The 19,624-nt window shown below is 41.8% G+C and overlaps 1 protein-coding gene across 3 annotated transcripts in view; it reads left to right on the top strand.

The window, feature by feature from the left end:
* Positions 1 to 19,624, top strand: part of MAZ (MYC associated zinc finger protein) — a 70,076-nt gene that overhangs the window by 24,771 nt on the left and 25,681 nt on the right. For all 3 annotated transcript variants that reach the window (XM_070944479.1, XM_070944477.1, XM_070944478.1), the window contains exons 3-4: positions 11,816 to 12,606; positions 16,081 to 16,144. In XM_070944479.1, coding sequence (XP_070800580.1) covers positions 11,816 to 12,606; positions 16,081 to 16,144 — 855 coding nt within the window. The remainder of the gene's footprint in view (positions 1 to 11,815; positions 12,607 to 16,080; positions 16,145 to 19,624) is intronic.

The raw sequence follows: 19,624 nt of genomic DNA, 5'->3' as shown, positions 1-19,624 counted from the left end.
TTAGAATGTCCAGTCGAAGGAGCGAGTGGTCAGACCATGACAAGGGTTCGATGACTATATCCCCTATATCAAGGCCACTCAACCACTGACCAGAGACAAAAATCAAGTCCAGAGTGTGTCCACCTATGTGAGTAGGGTCATTTAATTATCCACATACTAACTGCAGCTCGCATACTCTTCGCTCAAAACTGGAAACATGAAGACATACCAACGGAAAACAAAATAATCACCAAAATTACGGAATGTGCAGAAATGGATAGACTTACAAAAGAATTACAAGAAAAAGACAATGCAGACTATTATTTAGTATGGCAAAAATGGTATAACTGGTTGGAGAAAAAGAAAGCAATATAAACATAGAGACACAAAAGAGGGGTCAAATTAGAGACAAAAATTGAGTACCAAATAAGGAACATAACGAATTAAATATGGAATCTATCATACTGTTTTATATGTAAATATATGTAAATATATAGATAAGAATATAAAAATAGTCTACCGATGTGATAACTTTAAAAAGAAAGTCGTAATGACTTGTTTTGTATCTTATACTGTTGTATTTATGTTTGTTCGTTATTTTTAACTAATAAAAACTTAATAAATAAATAAATAAATAAAATATTCAATGGGGTTTAATTCCCAATAGAACTGCAGCCTAAAAATTTCCTCATGATTATATAAGAATAAAGCCAATCTGAACAAAAATGTTAATGTGTTTCTGGAAAATGCAAAAAAGTTTGATACTGACAAAATACTTGACAGATGAGTGTTGCTCAGCCCTAGGAAAAACTGCCTCCATGTACTTACTATCCAAACTTGGTTTGAGGTGAAGTATCCAAAAACACAATACATCTGTAATAGCTGCATCACATAAGTCAGTCAATTGGCACTTCATTTACCAAGCAGGAATAAACATATCCATAACTTTTCTGCTTAAAGTAGATAAATAGTATGCAAAACAGGAGCTGTCTTTGACCTTGTAGCTAAAATAGCAATTTTTTTCAGGGATAAGTCAAAGTCTACCCACCTTTACTCTTCATTTTGTGGCTTGATTGCTTTGGATTTTTATTTGTACCCCACAAGAACAAGTAGCAGTTTTCACCCATGTTTGCAACAAGTGAAAGAGTTTTTTTCCCCTGTTACAGCTGTAATCTTGGAAGACTTAGGTTTGTTTATTTTACCATTTTGGCAACCTTTTGTCATGGACAGAGAAGCAAGTAAGATTGTCATAATCTAAGTCAAGAAATTGTTTTGTTGCTTTTTAAAGATTGTATCTAAATACTATTTATTTAAAAAGCACTAAAGCCTGCTTGTTAATAATATAGATAACACATCATCTTCTGAAATTGTAGGTCAAAGATTATGTAGTGTTTTATGGTCATTTTTTTCTAAGGCATGTTATTTACATCATTTTAGTGACACATAATAATTCCATGTTTTTTGACTATATCTTCTTTTTTTTTATTGAAAATTTTTACAGAAAAAAAGAATTTTCCCCCCCAATATTCCCCCCACCCTTTCCCTCCCCTCATCCCACCCTCCCCCCCAGACTTCCCAGAGCAAAATACAAGGTATTTCAGTTAACAATCATAAGCTAAATTAACCTACCTATCCTCAGACTACTAACTCCCCCCCTGAAACCTTAACTCCACTATAGATAACATAATACTTCTAATACTTAACGTTCATTCATAAGCTATTTGATATTTTCTTGTCTGATACTTATTTTGAATATAATCAATCCATCTTCTCCATTCCGATACGTATCTTTCTTGTGTATAGTCCTACAAATACACTGAGATTTTTGCCATTTCTGCTAAGTTCGTTACTTTCAGTATCCACTCTTCAATAGTAGGCAAAGAGTCCTTCTTCCAATATTGCGCTACCAACAGCCTAGCTGCTGATATTAAGTTCAAAATCAATTTAGTCTCTAATACTGTACAATCCGTCGTTATACCCAGTAGAAACAATTGAGGAGTAAATTTCAACCTTTTTTTCAGAATATTCTGCATCACCCACCAAATTTTTATCCAAAATGCCTTGATTTTCTTACAGGTCCACCATATATGATAATAGGTTGCATCATCACATTCACATCTCCAACATTTAGCTTGCAAATTCGAGTACATACATGATAATTTTTTAGGATCTAAGTGCCATCTATAAAACATTTTATAAAAATTCTCTCTCAAATTTTGTGCTTGCGTAAATTTAACATTTCTGACCCAAATCTTTTCCCACGTTTCCATCATCACTGGTTCCTGAAAGTTTTGTGCCCATTTTATCATACAATCCTTAACCAATTCTGTTTCTGAATCTATTTCCAATAAAGCATTATACAACCTTTTAATATGCATCTGACTTTGATCTCTAATCTGTTTCACCAGATTTTCCTCATTTTGCATAACACCAATTTTTTGATCTTCCCTCCATCTAGCTTGAAGCTGACTGTACTGAAACCAAGTATAAATTATGCCTTCTTCTTTTAATACATCTAAAGATTTCAGTTGCAGCTTACCCCTTTCCAAAAGAAGAAGCTCTTTATAAGTAATCACCTCTGTTTTTTGCTCTATACTTATATTTTCTATTGCATGTCTGGGATTTGCCCATATGGGTATCTTATAATTTAGCTTATATTGATACTTTTTCCAAACCCTCAACAACGCATTTCTAAGTATATGACCCTTAAACACTTTATCCACTTTTTTTTCATACAACAGATAAGCATGCCATCCATATAACAAATCATAACCTTCTATGTTTAACATTCTTTCTTCAGTTAAGTTAAACCAGTCGCTAATTTGTGATAAAGCAGCTGCTTCATAGTACAATCTTAAGTTAGGCATTTTAAGACCTCCTCTCTCACGTATATTCTGTATAATTTTCAGTTTCACTCTTGATTTCTTCCCACCCCAGATGAAAGTATTAACCCCTTTCTTCCATTCCATCAAATTTTCATCTTTCTTAAGCACTGGTATCATTTGAAACAAAAATAAAAACCTAGGTAATACATTCATTTTTGTTATCCTTCCCAGTAATGATAGTTGTAGCTTTTTCCAATTTTCCATTTCTTTCTGTACTTTTTGCCAAAGAACTTCATAATTGTTTTTAAACAATTTCGTGTTTGAGGCTGCAATATATACTCCTAGATACTTAACCTTTTTAACTATTTCAAACCCCGTTATTCTCCCTAAGTCTTCTCTTTGAGATATGGACATATTTTTAATTATCATCTTTGTCTTATGTTGATTTACTTTAAATCCAGATACTTTACCATATTGACCTATTATGTCCAACATATAGGGAGCCACTTCTATAGGTTGAGATAAAGTAACAACCAGGTCATCTGCAAACGCTCTTAATCTATAATCCTGCTGTCTAATTACAATTCCTTTTATTTTATCAGAGTCACGTAACTTATTCAACAAAACTTCTAAAGTTAAAATAAACAACAATGGCAACAAAGGACAACCCTGCCTTGTACCTTTCTCAATTTTGAAAACATCTGTTAGACCTCCATTAATTATTATTTGTGCTGTTTGTTCCTGATATATTGCTCTAATTGAGTGTATAAAATACTCCCCAAAATGCATTTTTTCTATTATCTTAAACAGAAATTGCCAATTCAATCGATCAAATGCTTTCTCTGCATCCAAAAATATGAACGCTGCAGGGACCTGGTTGTTTTTTTCCAAATATTCCAAATATTCCAGCATAAACAATATCATCTCTTATTTCATCGTGCTTTATTGCAACCACTTCTTTAATTGACTTTATATCCTCCTCAACTTTCTTTAATTTCCCTTCCACAAGTACTGTTAGGTTATTCATTGCTGTGGCTTGATTATTCATAGCTTCTTTCATTGCTGTTGCTTGATTATTCATGGCTTCTTTCATAAATTCTTTGAAGACATTAAGAGCAGCCTCCTGACTCTGTGAATCAGCCGGAAGTTGTGCTTTCTGTGTCACCACTGACACAACTGGAGAACCTCCCCCTCCTTTAACAACTCCTGGCTTAACTTGTTTAGAAGCCATCTTTTTTTTTCTTTTAAAAAGATCTTTTTTTCAAAGCCACAAAGTCCCTTGAGCAACTTTAAAATGCTTGTAATTTATAGTCTCTAATTTATCAGGCAAAATAGTCTTTTCTCCACAAGCTCTCACTTCCCAGCAGCTTTAATCCACTCTCCCAGTACAAAGTTCTCAATAAGCACTTTCGTTTCTGACTTCCACTTTCAAAACCATAACAAAGACGCCATCTTCAGCCTCCAGCTCAAAGAAATTCAGTTTGAAACGAAGTAAGTCCGGAGTTAAGCTCTGTTACTTTTAAGGCTTGTTCTCCTGTTTCCGCTCTGCCTGCACTTGTAATCAATCAAACTTACTTTTTGACAGCAGGATCGGACGCGGCTTCTAGCTTTGCTTACACAGAGTCGTCCCAGATTCGGAGCTTCTTGGCGGGCTGACTGGGGAGCTCTCACCCTCCAAGCCTCTGGAATTATTCCAGAGGACTTTCGGGGAGCTCTACTCTCACCCACTGGCTCTCCTCTTCTTCTTTTCCCGAAGGGGAGGTTTTTCAGCCGCCAGACAGCCGATTTGCGCTGTCAAAGCGGCTTTTACAAAGTCACGGGGCTGGTGGTCTAAGGAGACCGTCCACGAAGCCTGCGATGCCAACCGGAAGTCCGTTTTTTGACTATATCTTCTTGAACTCACTGGGATTTATTTCCAATTAAAGTTAGAGGATTTGTTCAAAGTTACGAACAAATGTCTGATCTGGACACTTACATTGCATTCAGAAAGTATTCAGACCCTTTCACTTTTATCAATTTTGTTATGCTGCAGCCTGATTCTACAGTTGTTGAAATTCATTTTTTCTCATTAATCTATACTCAGTATCCCATAATGAAAGTGAAAACAGAATTTTAGAAATGTCTGTAAATTTATTAAAAGGAAAAAATGAAATATCACATTGGCATAAGTATTCATACCCTTCACTCAGTACTTTGTTGAAGCAGCTTTGGCAGCAATTACAGCCTCAAGTCTTTTGGGGTATGACACGACAAGTTTTGCACACCTGGATTGGGAAATTTTCTGCCATTCTTCCTTGCAAATCCTCTCAAGCTCAGTCAGGTTGAATGGCGACGGTCAGCGGACAGCCATTTTTCAAGTCCCTCCAGAGATGGTCAATAGGGTTCAAGTCAGGGCTCTGGCTGGACCACTTTAGGACATTCACAGGGTTGTCTGTAAGCCACTCCTGTGTTGTCTTGGCTGTGTTCTTAGGATCGTTGTCATGTTGGAAATGAACCTTAGGCCCAGTCTGAGGTCCTAAGCACTGTGGAGCAGGTTTTCATGGAGGATATCCCTGTACTTTGCTCCATTCAGCTTTCCCTCAACCCTGACCAGTCTCCCAGTCCCTGCTGCTGAAAAACACCCCTACAGCATGATGCTGCCACCACCGTGCTTCACTTTTGGGATGAAATTGGGCAGGTGATGAGCGGTGCCTGGTAAAAATAAATATTTTTAAGTTAAATTTTTATTACTAAAATTCTTCAGGATAAATTATAAACAGATCTATCTTAGAAGATTGAAAATAAGCTCCCTATCAGTTCTGCAGCACTGAGAACGTCAAGGTAGAATTAAAAGTGTTTCTCCAGGAAACTAAAACAGAACAGAACAGAACAGAACAGAAGAATAGAATTTATTTATTTATTTATTTATTTATTTATTTATTTATTTATTTATTTATTTATTTATTTCAATTTGTATACCGCCCTTCTCCAATAGGACTCAGGGCGGTGAACAGCCAAAATAAAAACAAAACATACAAAATTTAAAAACAGTTTAAAATAATTAAATATTTTTGGCCGCAATTTAAAACAAACCCAATTTAAAATCAATTAAAATTTAACCCAAAACTGTGGGATCAAGCCAGCCCGGATAGTTGAAATAAATAAGTTTTCAGGGCCCGACGAAAAATCCGGAGGTCTGATATTATACGTATCTCTGGGGGGAGGTTGTTCCAGAGGGCGGGCGCCGCCACAGAGAAGGCTCTCCCCCTGGGGGTCGCCAGCCGATACTGTCTGGCGGACGGCACCCTGAGGAGGCCCACTCTGTGCGAGCGTACTGGCCGGTGGGAGGCTATTGGTGGCAGAAGGCGGTCTCGTAAATACCCCGGCCCTAAGCCATGGAGCGCTTTAAAGGTGGTCACCAACACCTTGAAGCGCACCCAGAAGACCACCGGGAGCCAGTGCAGCTCGCGCAGGAGAGGTGTCACATGGGAGCGCCCCGTCGCTCCCATAATCCCCCGCGCGGCTGCATTCTGGACCAGCTGGAGCCTCCAGGTGCACCCCAGGGGGAGCCCCATGTAGAGAGCGTTGCAATAGTCCAGGCGGGAGGTGACGAGTGCCTGAGTGACCGTGCGTAGGGAGTCCCAATCTAGAAAGGGGCGCAACTGGCGTATCAGGCGAACCTGATAAAAAGCCCCCCTGGCCACGGCCGTCAAATGGTCTTCTAAAGACAGCCATGCATCCAGGAGGACTCCCAAGTTGCGAGCCCTCTCCGTGGGGGTGAGTGATTCGCCCCCAATAGCCAGCGATGGCACCAGCTGGCTATATTGGGACGCCGGAAGCCACAGCCACTCGGTCTTGGAAGGGTTGAGTCGGAGCCTGTTTCTCCCCATCCAGGCCCGCACGGCCTCCAGGCACTGGGACATCACTTCAAGGGCATCGTTGGGGTGGCCTGGGGTGGAGATGTACAGCTGAGTGTCGTCAGCATACTGATGGAACTCCACCCCGAAGCCACGGATGATCTCACCCAGCGGCTTTACATAAATGTTGAACAGAAGGGGCGAGAGGACCGACCCTTGTGGCACCCCACAAGCAAGGTGCCTCGGGGTCGACCGCTGCCCCCCTGTCAACACAGATTGCGACCGGTCAGAGAGGTAGGAGGAGAACCACCGCAGAACGGTGCCCCCCAGCCCCTCCAACCGGTGCAACATGATACCATGGTCGATGGTAACAAAAGCCGCTGAGAGATCTAACAGGACCAGGATAGAGGAGCAACCCCTATCCCGAGCCCTCCAGAGATCATCCACCAACACGACCAATGCCGTTTCCGTGCTGTGCCCAGGCCGGAAGCCGGACTGGAGCGGGTCTAGATAGACAGCTTCATCCAGGTACCGGGGAAGCTGCTGCGCCACCACACTCTCAACAACCTTCGCAACAAAGCGAAGGTTGGAGACTGGACGATAGTTAGCCAAAACAGCCGGATCCAGAGAGGGCTTCTTGAGGAGGGGCCTCACCACCGCTTCTTTCAAAGCGGTCGGCAGGACCCCCTCACTCAGAGAAGCGTTAACAATCCTCTGGAGCCAGCCTCGTGTAACCTCCCGGGAAGCCAGTACCAACTAGGAGGGACACGGGTCCAATAAACATGTGGTCGCGTTCAGCCGTCCCAGGATCCTGTCCATGTCCTCGGGAGCCACAGGATCGAACTCCTCCCAGATAACGCTCTCAAGACCTGCCTCAGTCATCCCGTCCGGACATACCCAGTCAGAGGCCAGCCCTTCCCAAATCTGAGCGATCTTGTCATACAGATACTGCACAAAATCCTCAGCTCGACCCTGCAAGGGGTCATCCCGCGCTTCCAGATGGAGGAGGGAGCGGGTCACCCTAAACAGGGGGGCTCGGCGATTATCTGATGATGCAATAAGAGCGGCAAAATGGCTAGATTTCGCTGCTTTTATCGCCACTAGGTAGGTCTTAATATGAGACCTCACCAGTGTTTGGTCGGATTTGGAGCGGCTGGTCCTCCAACTACTCTCCAGGCGTCTTTTCCGGCGCTTCATCTCCCTCAGCTCCTCGGAGAACCAAGGAGCTAGGTGAGTTCGGTGCCGGGTCAGAGGCCACAAAGGCACGACACGGTCCAAGGCCCCGGCGGCCGCACTATCCCAGGCGGCCACCAGGTCTTCAGCCGAGTCATGAGCCAGAGTCTCAGGGAATGGCCCAAGCTCCATCTGGAACCTATCAGGATCCATCAGGCGCCTGGGGCGGAACCACCTGGTCGGTCCCGCCTCCCTGCAGCGGGGTGCAGCGGTTAGAAAGTCCAGTCGAAGGAACAAGTGGTCAGACCATGACAAGGGTTCGATGGCTATATCCCCTATATTAAGGCCACTCAACCACTGACCAGAGACAAAAACTAAGTCCAGAGTGTGTCTACCTGTGTGAGTGGGGTCATGAATTAACTGAGTAAGGTCCATGGCCGTCATGGAAGCCATGAACTCTCGAGCCACCTCAGACGTTTCATCGATAGATGGCAGGTTGAAATCCCCCATGACTGCAAGTCGGGGGGTATCAACCGCCACCTCGGCTATGACGTTGAGCAGCTCGGGCAGGGCCGTTGCCACGTGGCAGGGAGCCAGGTATGTGATCAACAAGCCCATCTGTACTCCACGACCCCACTTCACAAAAAGGGACTCACATCCGGCTATCTGTGGAACAGTGGTCTACCTTGGATCCAGACCTTCCTTTATAATAACCGCCACCCCCTATTATAGAATAGAATAGAATAGAATAGAATAGAATAGAATAGAATAGAATAGAATAGAATAGAATAGAATAGAATAGAATAGAATAGAATAGAATAGAATAGAATAGAATAGAATAGAATAGAATAGAATAGAATAGAATAGAATAGAATAGAATAGAATAATAGAATAGAATAGTTTATTGGCGAAGTGTGATTGGACACACAAAGAATTTGCCTTGGTGCATATGACCTCAGTGTACATAAAAGAAAAGATACATTCATCAAGAATCTATAAGGTACAACACTTAATGATAGTCATAGGGTACAAATAAGCAATCAGGAAACAATATAAGTCGTAAGGATACAAGCAACAAAGTTAGAGTCATACAGTCATAAGTGGGAGGAGATGGGTGGTGGGAACGATGAGAAGATTAATAGTAGTGCAGACTTATTAAATAGTTTGACAGTGTTGAGGGAATTATTTCTTTAACAGAGTGATGGCATTCGGGAAAAAACTGTTCTTGTGTCTAGTTGTTCTGGTGTGCAGTGCTCTATAGCGTTGTTTTAAGGGTAGGAGTTGAAACAGTTTATTTATTTATTTATTTATTTATTTATTTAATTTGTATACCGCCCTTCTCCCAGAAGGGACTCAGGGCGGTGAACAGCCAAAATTAAAAAACATACAAATGCAAAAGTTAAGATAATTAAAAGAATTAAATCATTGGCTACCCAAATTTAAAACCCCAAATCCAAAAAATTTAAATCCCAATTAAAAAACCATTTAGGCTAGGCCGGCTTGATGAAATAAAAACGTCTTCAGGGCTTTACGGAAGGTCCGGAGGTCCGGGATCAATCGTATTCCAGGAGGCAGCTCATTCCACAGGGCGGGTGCCCCCACAGAGAAGGCTCGCCCCCTGGGGGCCGCCAGCCGACATTGCCTGACCGACGGCACCCCGAGGAGGCCCTGTCTGTGAGAGCGTATTGGCCGGTGGGAGGTTATCGGTAGCAGCAGGCGGTCTCGCAAATACCCTGGCCCTAAGCCATGGAGCGCTTTAAAGATGAGAACCAACACCTTAAAGCGCACCCGGAAGACCACCGGGAGCCAATGCAGCTCGCGCAGGAGAGGTGTTATGTCCAGGATGGGAGGGGTCTGTAAATATTTTCACAACCCTCTTTTTGACTCATGCAGTATACAGGTCCTCAATGGAAGGCAGGTTGGTAGTAATTGTTTTTTCTGCAGTTCTAATTATCCTCTGAAGTCGGTGTCTTGTCTTGTTGGGTTGCAGAACCAAACCAGGCATTATAGAAGTGCAGATGACAGACTCAATAATTCCTCTGTAGAACTAGATCAGCAGCTCCTTGGGCAGTTTGAGCTTTTTGAGTTGGTGCAGAAAGAACATTCTTTGTTGTGCTTTTTTGATGACGTTTTTGATGTTAGCTGTCCATTTTAGATCTTGCGATATGGTAGAACCTAGAAATTTGAAGGTCTCTGCTGTTGATACTGTGTTGTCTAGTATTGTGAGAGGTGGAAGTATGGAAGGGTTTCTCCTAAAGTCTACCACCATTTCTACGGTTTTGAGTGTGTTCAGTTCCAGATTGTTCCGGTCGCACCACGAGGCTAGTTGTTCAACCTCCCGTCTGTATGCGGATTCATCGTTGTCTCGAATGAGACTGATCACTGTTGTGTCATCTGCGAACTTCAGTAGTTTAACAGATGGATCATTAGAGATGCAGTCATTGGTATACAGAGAGAAGTGGGGAGAGCACACAGCCTTGGGGGGCCCCTGTGCTAATTGTACAGGTATCTGATGTGATTCTGCTTAGCTTCACCTGCTGCTTCCTGTTTGTTAGGAAGCTTATGATCCACTTACAAGTGTGTTCAGGTACCTCTAGCTGGTTTAGCTTAGTTAGAAGAGTGTCTGGAATGATGGTATTGAATGCTGAACTAAAACTAGTAGGCATTATTTAAATAGAAAAATAATTATAAACTACAGTGGTTTTTTTTCATAATGCAGGATGCCTGCATTTTCACTTTGCAGTGCAGTACATAGAAATTCCCAACCATTTGGTAAAAAGTATAATAGGTAAGTTCAACCTAGTCAAAAAGCATTAATTAACTAGAGAAGGGATGTCAAACTCAAGGGTGCTTAGATCTGGGCCATGGGGCCACCTTGAAAACAGCGAAAGCCCGGCCCGCAGTGCCTCTGCCAGCAAAAATGAAGCTCGGGAGGGCTGCGCACGGCCCTCGTGAGCTCTGTTTTCAGCCACAATGGCCTCCAGCCCTCTGCCAGCGAAAGCAGCTCGGGGGGGAGCCCATTTTCGCTGGCAGAGAGCTTGGGCCACAGGTGCCCCCGACACAAGTGACGTCAACCTGGCCATACCCACACTGGCCATGCCCTCCCCACCCCCGGCACCCCCCAAGATCAAACAACCCTGATGCGGCCCTCAATGAAATTGAGTTTGACACCCCTGATCTAGAGAGTACTACTACATGAACTTAATCTCTAATACATAGTGTCTGAATCGCTCCTCCTGGTGGAGAAAACCATAAGAAAAATAAGATTGTTCTGCCTTGCAGGTATTAAAGCATAAATGCATCATTTGGGCATCTGCACAGCTACATACCCTTAAGTCTAGATGACAGTTAAGGCCTTGTGGCACATATGGATTATTTCTCTAGCTGAACCTAGAGCAGAATCAATAATGTAGAGATAATTTTCCTACTTATTTCCTGTTTGTACACACTTTAAAACTGATTGCCTCAGTTTAGTGTAGAGAAAGACATTCTCTGGAAAACAAACAGGATAGTACTCAACATACTACAATATCTTTCTGCTGAACTGTGGAATTACTTCCTCTTCTGTGCTGTCATAGACAAAAGCCCGCTACTTTTCTTCCACTCTTATTCCAAGGATATTGCACACATCCTGATTTTGTTCCTTGTATTTATAAACAATCAATTTTAAATACACATACCGTGTCACTTACCTGTTATGCAATAAGGAAACTATTTTAGTCTCAGTAGTGGGACAATGTAATACATTCTGGGAGTGGAAAAGGGAAATTCTCCACATACCCTCAAATATTAGTATATTAAAAACAAAGAATTTGCTTTTATTCTGTTTAGTAACATATGATGCATATTGATTAATCCAGCTCTTTCTGCTAGTAAAAACTATGGTTACTTTTGAAGTAAGAATTTACTTACCTTTGTATTTAAGTTGCTAGATTACTGTAGGGTTTCAGTCTTGATTGTTCATCACTATGTTACTCAATTATACAATCTCTCTTTCTTCAGACTGCCACCACAACTGCTCCTCCCCAACAGACAGCTACCCCTGCTGAGTCCCTCCAAGTGGACCTCCTGCCTGTTTTGGCTGCAGCACAAGAAACAGCAGCTGCAGCAGCTGTGGTTGCTGCTGCCACTGCTTCTGCACCAGCTGCTTCCACAGTAGATACAGCTGCCTTGAAACAGCAGCAGCCTTCTGCCTCTGAAGGTGGGAGTGGGCAGGTAGTGCCACCCACTCAGACCACGCAAGCTCCTACAGCACAGGCAGCTTCTGCCAACCTCCAGGCAGCTGAGGCCCAGAAGAAACCGAAGAGTAAAGGGCCCTACATCTGCTCCCTGTGTGCTAAAGAATTCAAGAATGGCTACAACCTGCGGCGCCATGAAGCTATACACACAGGAGCAAAAGCTTCTCGCGCTGGACCCACAACCATGAAGATGCCCACTATGGTTCCCCTCAGCTTGCTTAGCGTTTCTGCCATCGGTGGTACAGCCCCAGCAACACCTGCCCCTGCTGAGGGTACTGGAAACACTGCAGGGTCAGGTGCAGGCCTAGTGACCACAACAGCATCAGGCAAACGTATCCGGAAGAACCATGCTTGTGAGATGTGTGGGAAAGCCTTCCGGGATGTGTACCATCTCAATCGGCATAAGTTGTCACATTCAGATGAGAAGCCCTACCAATGTCCTGTCTGCCAGCAACGGTTCAAACGGAAGGACCGCATGAGCTATCATGTCCGTTCACATGACGGTGCTGTGCACAAGCCGTACATCTGCAGCCACTGTGGGAAGAGTTTCTCTCGGTATGAGGGAGTTGAGGGTTCAGGGAGGATGCACTTCATACAGGAATTTTTGAAGTGGTTGCATGAGAAATTTGAGAAAAATATTTCCCCTTTTTGGTAAAGACTAAGATACACATACATGCCAAACTGACTTAGGAAGGTATAATAATATAAGACTGCAAATTCCCAAATCATCTAGGAAAGTTTGTGGGCCAGATCAAGCCTTCCTCTATTAACTTCCCCAGATCTCTCTAATACGTTGACATAACATTCTAAGAGACACTGGTAGACACTTAGTTCTATGGGTCCCCATAATAGTCAACTCCTTAGGAAATCTATGGTTTCTTTTCATTATTAACCTTAGCAACAATTTCCTTATTCTACATAAATTCCAGCTGAGAGAAGAATAGTGAACAAATGTGAGAACACATTTCTCCTTGGTGTGGCTATCAAATGATAGTGCAACCTTGAAAGCTTCCCAATTATTGCCATAGTTCTGGTGGATTCTAAAATTGAATCTATGAGGCAGTTTTCTGATCATTATGTGCACCAGGCACCAAAAATGAATTGAGATATCTTGGCAGACTAAGAATTAAGTTTGGAACCTCAGAAAACATAAAAAGATCTATTGAATTGAAAAATAAATGGGAAAACCATTTAAAACCCATTCCATTGCACACTCATTTTGATATTACCTGTGAAATTACCTCATCAGATTGATCATTTGAAACAATTCTTCAAAGACATTCTAAAAAAAGATGCCCTTTAAGTAGTAGGGCTACTACTTAAGGGCCTGGTGGCTCAGCAGACTGATAGCACTGTTATTAACACCAGCTGTCTGCAATTACTGTAAGTTCGAATCTCCCCAGGCTCAAGGTTGACTCAGCCTTCCATCCTTTCTAAGGTAGGTAAATTGAGGACCCAGTTTGTGGGGGCAATAAGCTGACTTTGTATAAATATACAAAAGTATGAAGGCTATTGCTTAACGCATTGTAAGCCGCCCTGAGTCTCCGGAGAAGGGCGGCATATAAATCAAATTTAAAAAAAAAAAGAGTAGATGACTTAGAATTTCTCCATATAAAGAAGAAGCCTACACTAAGACAATATTAGTGGGGGCAGGGAGGGGAGACGACAATTTAAAATTTGTCATTGCTAGCATACTACATTTGGGAGACCTTTGTTTTTAGCTCTGAATTCCATGTTAACATGGAATGTTTTACATTTTCCTCAAAATGAGAGTCTGAAAAGATTCCAGGCTGTGATTTTTACATATTAGAAAATATTCTTGGATCAAGCAGCAAACCATGAGGTCAGCTTGTGGGAAAAGGAAATAGCATATTTTCAGAACTAAAAAACCTTGCAAGGATATCAAGTAATGACATTGTGGTACTGTTTTGGGAACAAGCTTATAAATTTGTCAATGTACTATGGTTAAAAGTTTTAATTACTGCAAAACACTTTGGCACTCCAGGCTATTTCAACAAATACCTGCACAGAAGAAATAGAACCATAAAATAGCAAGAGTCTGGAATACCGTGGACTAAAATACTGAAACTGCTTAATTTAGGACATAAGAGTATAAGAAAAATAAATTATTTAACACTGGCATGAACAGAAGTGAGAAACAAATCTCAAATAGTAGTTAGACCGAGAGTCAGTGCACAATTTCTTCAGTTCAAAATTTGAACTGAAAAAGCAGGAAAGACCCAGGATTCAAAACGGACACAAGCAGGGAAAGGGAAATTGGGATTTTGAACAGGTCTAAGATTTTGCTTCTAAAGTGTTTGGTTGTTAAAATCACTCTAAAATATACCAAAGAAGTCAGTTTTGATCCTGCATACCAAACAGATACAGATGAGATGCATCTGGCTCATGAACTACACTTTTTTACATACTTGCCCTAAAGGCAAGTTCCAAAGAATAAGGATTTGTGTTTTGCTTTAGAAATGCAAAAATCTTAGCCAGGTTGCTGTTTTTCAGACATTCCTACAAATTTGTTCCAGCTGATACAAATATTAGCAAATAAAATTAAGAGTTGTGTTGCTTTTATTTGCATAATGATAGGGATATTAAATTTCTCTGGCTGTTTTGGAAAAAGAATTCTGAATAAAAGTTGCACCTTGTTATGTGGAAGGCAAGGGAAAAATGGATAATAGCAATCAAAAAGTTTGCTCTGGTACTCAAGAAACTCCCTTGGTTTTTATTTGCTACCCTCACTCTCCATTCCCCCCCCCCCCCCCATGGAAGCCATGTCCTCGCTTTTTAAATATAAGTTAATGTTTACAGTATATTCCTATTCTGCAAATGCCAAGCATTTGTAATTTTGCATCCCAAATAAATTGCCTGGGTGGTCAATTATTACATTTTACTTTGAAATCCCTAAGAAAAGCTCCTTACAAAAAGAATAATTAACGTACCTATAGTTTGTTTTATAAAAGGAATTGGTTCTTCTGGATTCAAAAATACATTAGATCTTCACTATTTTTAAACATCCAATTTATAATAAAAAACTTTTATTAGAAAAAGTCTGATACGTTTGGTACTTGAAGGAGTCACTATGAAACTGCAACTGTGCCTATGATCTTATTTCAGTTTTCCTTTGCTTCACAAACCTGTGAAGGCTATAAATGTGAGAACTGGTTGTAAAAGTATTTTTTCATTACTGTGATAATTGCAAATGGTCGCTAAATAAGACAGTCATGGAATTCAAAATATAAGTATAGTCTGAAGCAAAAGGAATTGCATAAGACACAGAGGATGTACCACTGTCTGCAATGAATCCCTTTTGTCTATTTTTATTTAATACTTATAGTAGACACCACTTGAATCTATTTACAAATTGTTCCCATTATTATGAATGCTAAAAGCAAAATTGCCTTATAGAAATTAGTTCAAATTTAACTAGGTGTAGTTAAACAGTCTCTTTTTTAATAGTAAATGTTCTGACACATGAAAACCATAATGTCTCTCACTTCCAGGATTATAATTTCCAGATTTAGCTTGCTCCATATGCGTCCTCCATAAATCCAACAGATTTATTCTGCTCTGTTGTCTTATGAGACTTATTTAATATCTATTTGCCACACATCCATTACAGATTAATCATTTAATGGATTGATTCCTTATGAATTGTTCAGCATATAATCATCTAAATTCTCATTAGTTAATTTTTTAAAGTGTCAAATATATATTTTCCATCACTAGTAGTATGTATTGTGCATATGAGAATTTCCAGAGTGGAACTAAAGTTCTGAAGGCTGTTCCTATTATATATCTGCTGCTTTTGCAGCTCTTGAGTATACATGATTCTTCCCAGTTTTAAAAAATATAATCCTGTGAAAGAAATTTATCACTCTGTTATTCTAGTCTTCCCCCAAATATAAGATGTCAGATTCCTCAATGCAAGGGTTTTTTTTGGTGGATAAGTAGAATCACCCCAACCCCATTTAGAGAATAAGAAAACCACATTTCATCTTTTTTGCTTTCCTTTCACAGGCCAGACCATTTGAACAGCCATGTTCGACAAGTCCACTCAACAGAGAGACCCTTCAAATGTGAGGTATTTTTTCCCATTGATAACATTGTTGTACTTATTTATACTCAAGTGTTCTGGGCAGTCTTCCTGATGCAAGAGGGAACAAAGATGACCTGTACATTAAGGGAATCTTATGCACACTTTAGTCTTTAGCTGTTAAATGCATTGGGCAATGGACCAATGGATATAACATTCATTTACAGGTGAAACTCGAAAAATTAGAATATCGTGCAAAAGTTCATTTATTTCAGTAATGCAACTTAAAAGGTGAAACTAATATATGAGATAGACTCATTACATGCAAAGCAAGATAGTTCAAGCCTTGATTTGTCATACTTTTGATGATTATGGCTTACAGCTCATGAAAACCCCAAATTCACAATCTCAGAAAATTAGAATATTGTGAAAAGGTTCAATATTCTAGGCTCTGTTGTGGCCCCGCCCTCTGAGCCTATCTCATCGGAGGAAGAAGGCTCCGAACATGAGGGAGAGGAGTCAGCCAGGCCTCCCTCTCCAGGCCCCTCCCCTCTGGCACTGTCTCAGGTGCCGGCCGAGGGAGAGGAGATTAGCGAGGAGCCAGATGTCTCGGATGAGAGCGAGGAAGGAGAGCCGTCGTTCCTGGATGCACGCCAACGAAGGCGTGATAAACGGTTGCAGCAGTTAAGGAGGCGTGCTAGGGATTAGAACTGAGTCACTGGACCACACCCCAGAGACTATATAAGAGAGGGTGGTGGCTGGTAAAACTCTGTGACGAACAAAAACTAACTCTGGCTAGTCACTTGAACAACATCTGAAGCTGCCGAAGGGATATTGTTTTGCTGGACTATTTGCAATGCGTATGTAATTTCATGTTATCTGTTGCAGTAAAGCTCTTGGCAGACGGTGCTTATATTGTTGCCAAGTTTGAGATAACGACCTGTGTGCGTGCCAAGTACTTTCTTAACCCTCGGCTGGCTGTGTTTGTGTGTGTGTGTAGACGGGGACAGATCAGGCTCAAAGTGTCCCACTCTAATCAGCTAATTAAGCCATAACACCTGCAAAGGGTTCCTGAGCCTTTAAATGGCCTCTCAGTCTGGTTCAGTAGGAATCACGATCATGGGAAAGACTGCTGAACTGACAGTTTTATTTATTTTATTTATTTATTTATGTAATTTATATGCCGCCCTTCTCCCGTAGGACTCAGGGCAGCTTACAAAAATGACAGAGAATTACATAAGCAGTTAAAATCAATTTAACATTAATTAAAATCAAATTAAAATTATGAAATATTTAGAATCCCCCTACGGATTCAGCCCATATGGCGAAAAAGCCACGTCTTTAATTCGCGGCGGAAGGAGAGGTCCGGGGCTATCCTGAGGCCGGTGGGCAGCTCATTCCAGAGGGTTGGCGCTCCAACAGAGAATGCCCTCCCCCTGCGGGCCACCAGCCGACACTATCTGGCTGACAGCACCCTGAGGAGGCCCGCTCTGTGCGAGCGCACCGGACGGTGGGAGGAAGGCAGGAGATGATCCTGCAAATACCCTGGGCCTAAGCCATGTAGGGCTTTATAGGTTAGCACCAGCACCTTGAAACGAACCCGGAGAGCCACAGGCAGCCAGTGCAGCTCGCGCAGGAGAGGTGTCACACGGGAGTATCGAGAAGCCCCCGTAACAACCCGCGCGGCCACATTCTGTACTAACTGTAGTCTCCGGGTGCATCTCAAGGGCAGCCCCATGTAGAGGGCATTGCAGTAGTCTAGCCGAGATGTGACAAGAGCATGAGTGACCGTGGCAAGGACATCCCGGTCTAGGAAAGGGCGCAACTGGCACACAAGACGTACCTGTGCGAAGGCCCCCCTGGTCACAGCCATCAGATGATCTTCTAAGGATAGCCGTGAGTCCAGGAGGACCCCCAGATTGCGGACCCTTTCTGAGGGAGTAAGGACCTCCCCTCCCATCACAAGTGACGGGGCCACTAGATCCAAGGATGCCGGTATCCACAGCCACTCAGTCTTGGATGGGTTGAGTCTGAGTCTGTTTCTTCCCATCCAGGCCCGAACCGCTTCCAGGCAGCGGGACATCACAGAAAGGGCATCCCCAGGTTGGTCCGGGGTGGAGATGTAAAGCTGAGTATCATCAGCATATTGATGATAGCTCACCCCAAAACCACGAATGATCTCACCCAGTGGCTTCATGTAGATCAGCGGTTCTCAACCTGGGGGTCGCAACCCCTTTGGGGGTCGAACGGCCATTTCACAGGGGTCGCCAAAGCCCTCTCTCGCCCCCCCCCCACGCCTTCACTCACCCTCACTCTCTGCTCTGTTGGATCGCCGGCCGTTCGCTTACCCCGCCCACTCCCAATCTATTACTGCGTCCTGAGTCCCTCTGATGGCTAGAGGGAAAAAAAACTCTTTAAATCAGTGGTTCTCAACCTTCCTAATGCTGTGTCCCTTTAATACAGTTCCTCATGTTGTGGTGACCAACAATAAAATTATTCCTAAGACCATTGAAAATATTTGTTTTCCGATGGTCTTAGGCGACCCCTGTGAAAGGGTCATTCGACCCCCAAAGGGGTCCCGACCCACAGGTTGAGAACCACTGCTTTAAATTCTTGCCGTGGGGCTTCAAAGGGCCGTCCTACAGCTGATCAGTGTTAAAAGAAAACAAATGAGTAGACGGTGCCTGCAAAAATAGAAAAAACAGCCCCTTTCAGCTTCAGGATACGTTAATTAGCACAAGTTGATTAGATCAGCCTCCACTCTCAGCTGATTTGCCCTCAGCTGTTTTGCGGAGGGCTCTGTTGCTGATGCAAAAAAATCTGGAGCAGATTTTTTTCCCCCTACCTATGCTGAAAAAACAAAAATGAAAGTAAAGCAGGGTCTTTGCAGCAACGTGACAAAATGAGGAAGAGAGAGATTACTTTTTCTTTTTCCTCACCAAAAAAAGGTAGGTGCAAAACTGCAAACAATGGGAAATTTAGGGCAAAAAAGGAGGTCCAAGATTTTAAAACACAAAAGAAAAAAAGCTCTATTTAACTAGGGAATTGTAATAATTGAGATACTATTAATTGTATATTGTGTTGAAAGCAGAAATGGTTAAGTTGTGGTTTGGAGGAATATATGGGGGAAATTATTTGGTTTATTATTATTGGTAAATATAATTAATTGATTTGTAAGAAATTGGATTGCATCGAAATAATTGGAATATTCATGTTCATATTGATTAATATACAAAAAAGGTAGTAATATAACTAATTGATTTATATTAAAATGTTGAATTTATATTAAACAACTGTAATATTACATAATTAACCAATGTGAGGATGGATATAAAAATAGATGACAATGGGAAGGGGTATAATATAGAATAGAAGGGGAAAATTGAATTTGATTAAGATTATTTATTTATTTATTTATTTATTTATTAGATTTCTATACCGCCCTACTCCCGAAGGACTCAGGGCGGTGCACAGCCAGACAATAAAAACACATACAATACAAAATTTAAAAAATAGAATAAAATCAAA

This window comes from Pituophis catenifer, unplaced genomic scaffold (assembly GCF_029215685.1).
Source record: "Pituophis catenifer annectens isolate HBS135680 unplaced genomic scaffold, rPitCat1.0.hap2 SCAF_5, whole genome shotgun sequence".
Classification (NCBI taxonomy): Eukaryota; Metazoa; Chordata; class Lepidosauria; order Squamata; family Colubridae; genus Pituophis; species Pituophis catenifer.
Note: the sequence above shows the minus strand (reverse complement) of the source record. Positions and strands in the feature narration are given on the sequence as shown.